This window comes from Crocuta crocuta, unplaced genomic scaffold, assembly GCF_008692635.1.
Source record: "Crocuta crocuta isolate KB4526 unplaced genomic scaffold, BGI_CrCroc_1.0 C28510282, whole genome shotgun sequence".
Lineage (NCBI taxonomy): Eukaryota > Metazoa > Chordata > Mammalia > Carnivora > Hyaenidae > Crocuta > Crocuta crocuta.
Window position 1 is genome coordinate 1 of NW_027549855.1, and position 1,185 is coordinate 1,185.

General features: G+C 59.4%; 1 protein-coding gene across 1 annotated transcript; it reads left to right on the forward strand.

The window, feature by feature from the left end:
• The first annotated feature begins 32 nt into the window (after positions 1-32).
• Positions 33-743, forward strand: TMEM190 (transmembrane protein 190). Its single transcript, XM_077749051.1, has 3 exons — positions 33-231; positions 307-388; positions 470-743. The coding sequence occupies exons 1-3, from the start codon at positions 78-80 to the stop codon at positions 699-701; spliced, it is 468 nt and encodes a 155-aa protein (XP_077605177.1). The 5' UTR covers positions 33-77; the 3' UTR covers positions 702-743.
• The last annotated feature ends 442 nt before the right edge of the window (positions 744-1,185 follow it).

Sequence of the window (1,185 nt, forward strand, 5' to 3'; positions counted from 1 at the left end):
CAAGCGCTTGGCAGACAGTCCCAGAGCCTGCCTCTGGGACCCTGGCGTTCTGAGGCTTGCGGGTCAGACTCTGTGGCATGGCTGACACGTGTGGTTGGTCCCAAGGCTGTGAGGGAGATGTGTGGGACCGGGAGAGCTGTGGGGGCCAGGCGGCCATTGAAAACCCCAACCTCTGCCTGCGTCTGCGATGCTGCTACCGTGACGGGGTCTGCTACCACCAGCGCCCGGATGGTGAGTGCCCGGAAGCCAGGGGCCCAGGGGCTGGCAGCGAGACTCCTGGACCTCAAAGCTGCCTCCTCTGTCCAGAGACTATGCGGAGGAAGCACATGTGGGCTCTGGGCTGGACGTGTGGAGGCCTCCTCTTCCTGATTTCCAGCATCTGCCTATTCTGGCAAGTGGCGTTGGGCCTGGGGGGTGCGCCCCCAGCGGGGCAGGTGGATGCCCAAAGCTGAGTGTCTGTCCTCCCCACCAGGTGGGCCAAGCGCCGGGACATGCTGCACTTTCCAGGGTTCTTAAAGGGCAAATGTGACCTGTCGAGGACTGTGTCTCTGTTGTCCAAGGACCGGGGGAATCTGAGCGACAAAAAGGTGTCCATGGGGAGCGTGCCGGCCTCCCTTCCCATGGACATGTCAGGGGCCACCGAAGGGGAAGGGATGACAGAAGGGGGTGAGGACACGGAAGGAGGGGAGGATGAAGATTAGGGGCACTCCGGGCGGGACCCCTCAATACAGATCTAGCATATATCTGTGGTGTCTTTGCTAAGAATCATGGCAGCAGGAAACGGATGAGCTCTGGGGCAGGGAGTGAGTGTGTGTGCGTGTGTGCTCGAGTGTGTGCGTGATCCAATGTGTGTGATCGCACATGTGCGTGTATGATCACGTGTATGTGATGGAGTGTGTGGATGCTTGAGTGTGTGCGTGATCCGGTGTGTGTGATCGTGCATGTGCGTGTATGATGGGCTGTGTGTGATGGAGTGTGTGCATGCTCAAGTGTGTGTGATCACCCGTGTGCGTGTATGATCCGGTGTGTGTGATGGAATGTGTGCATGCTCAAGTGTGTGTGATCGTGCGTGTGATCGCGTTCGCGTGTGTGATGGAGTGTTGTGTGATCGTGTGTATGATCACAGGTGTGTGCATGATCGTGGGAGGTCTGGGCTGAGGGGGGTCCGGAAGGAGGGGGTGGTGG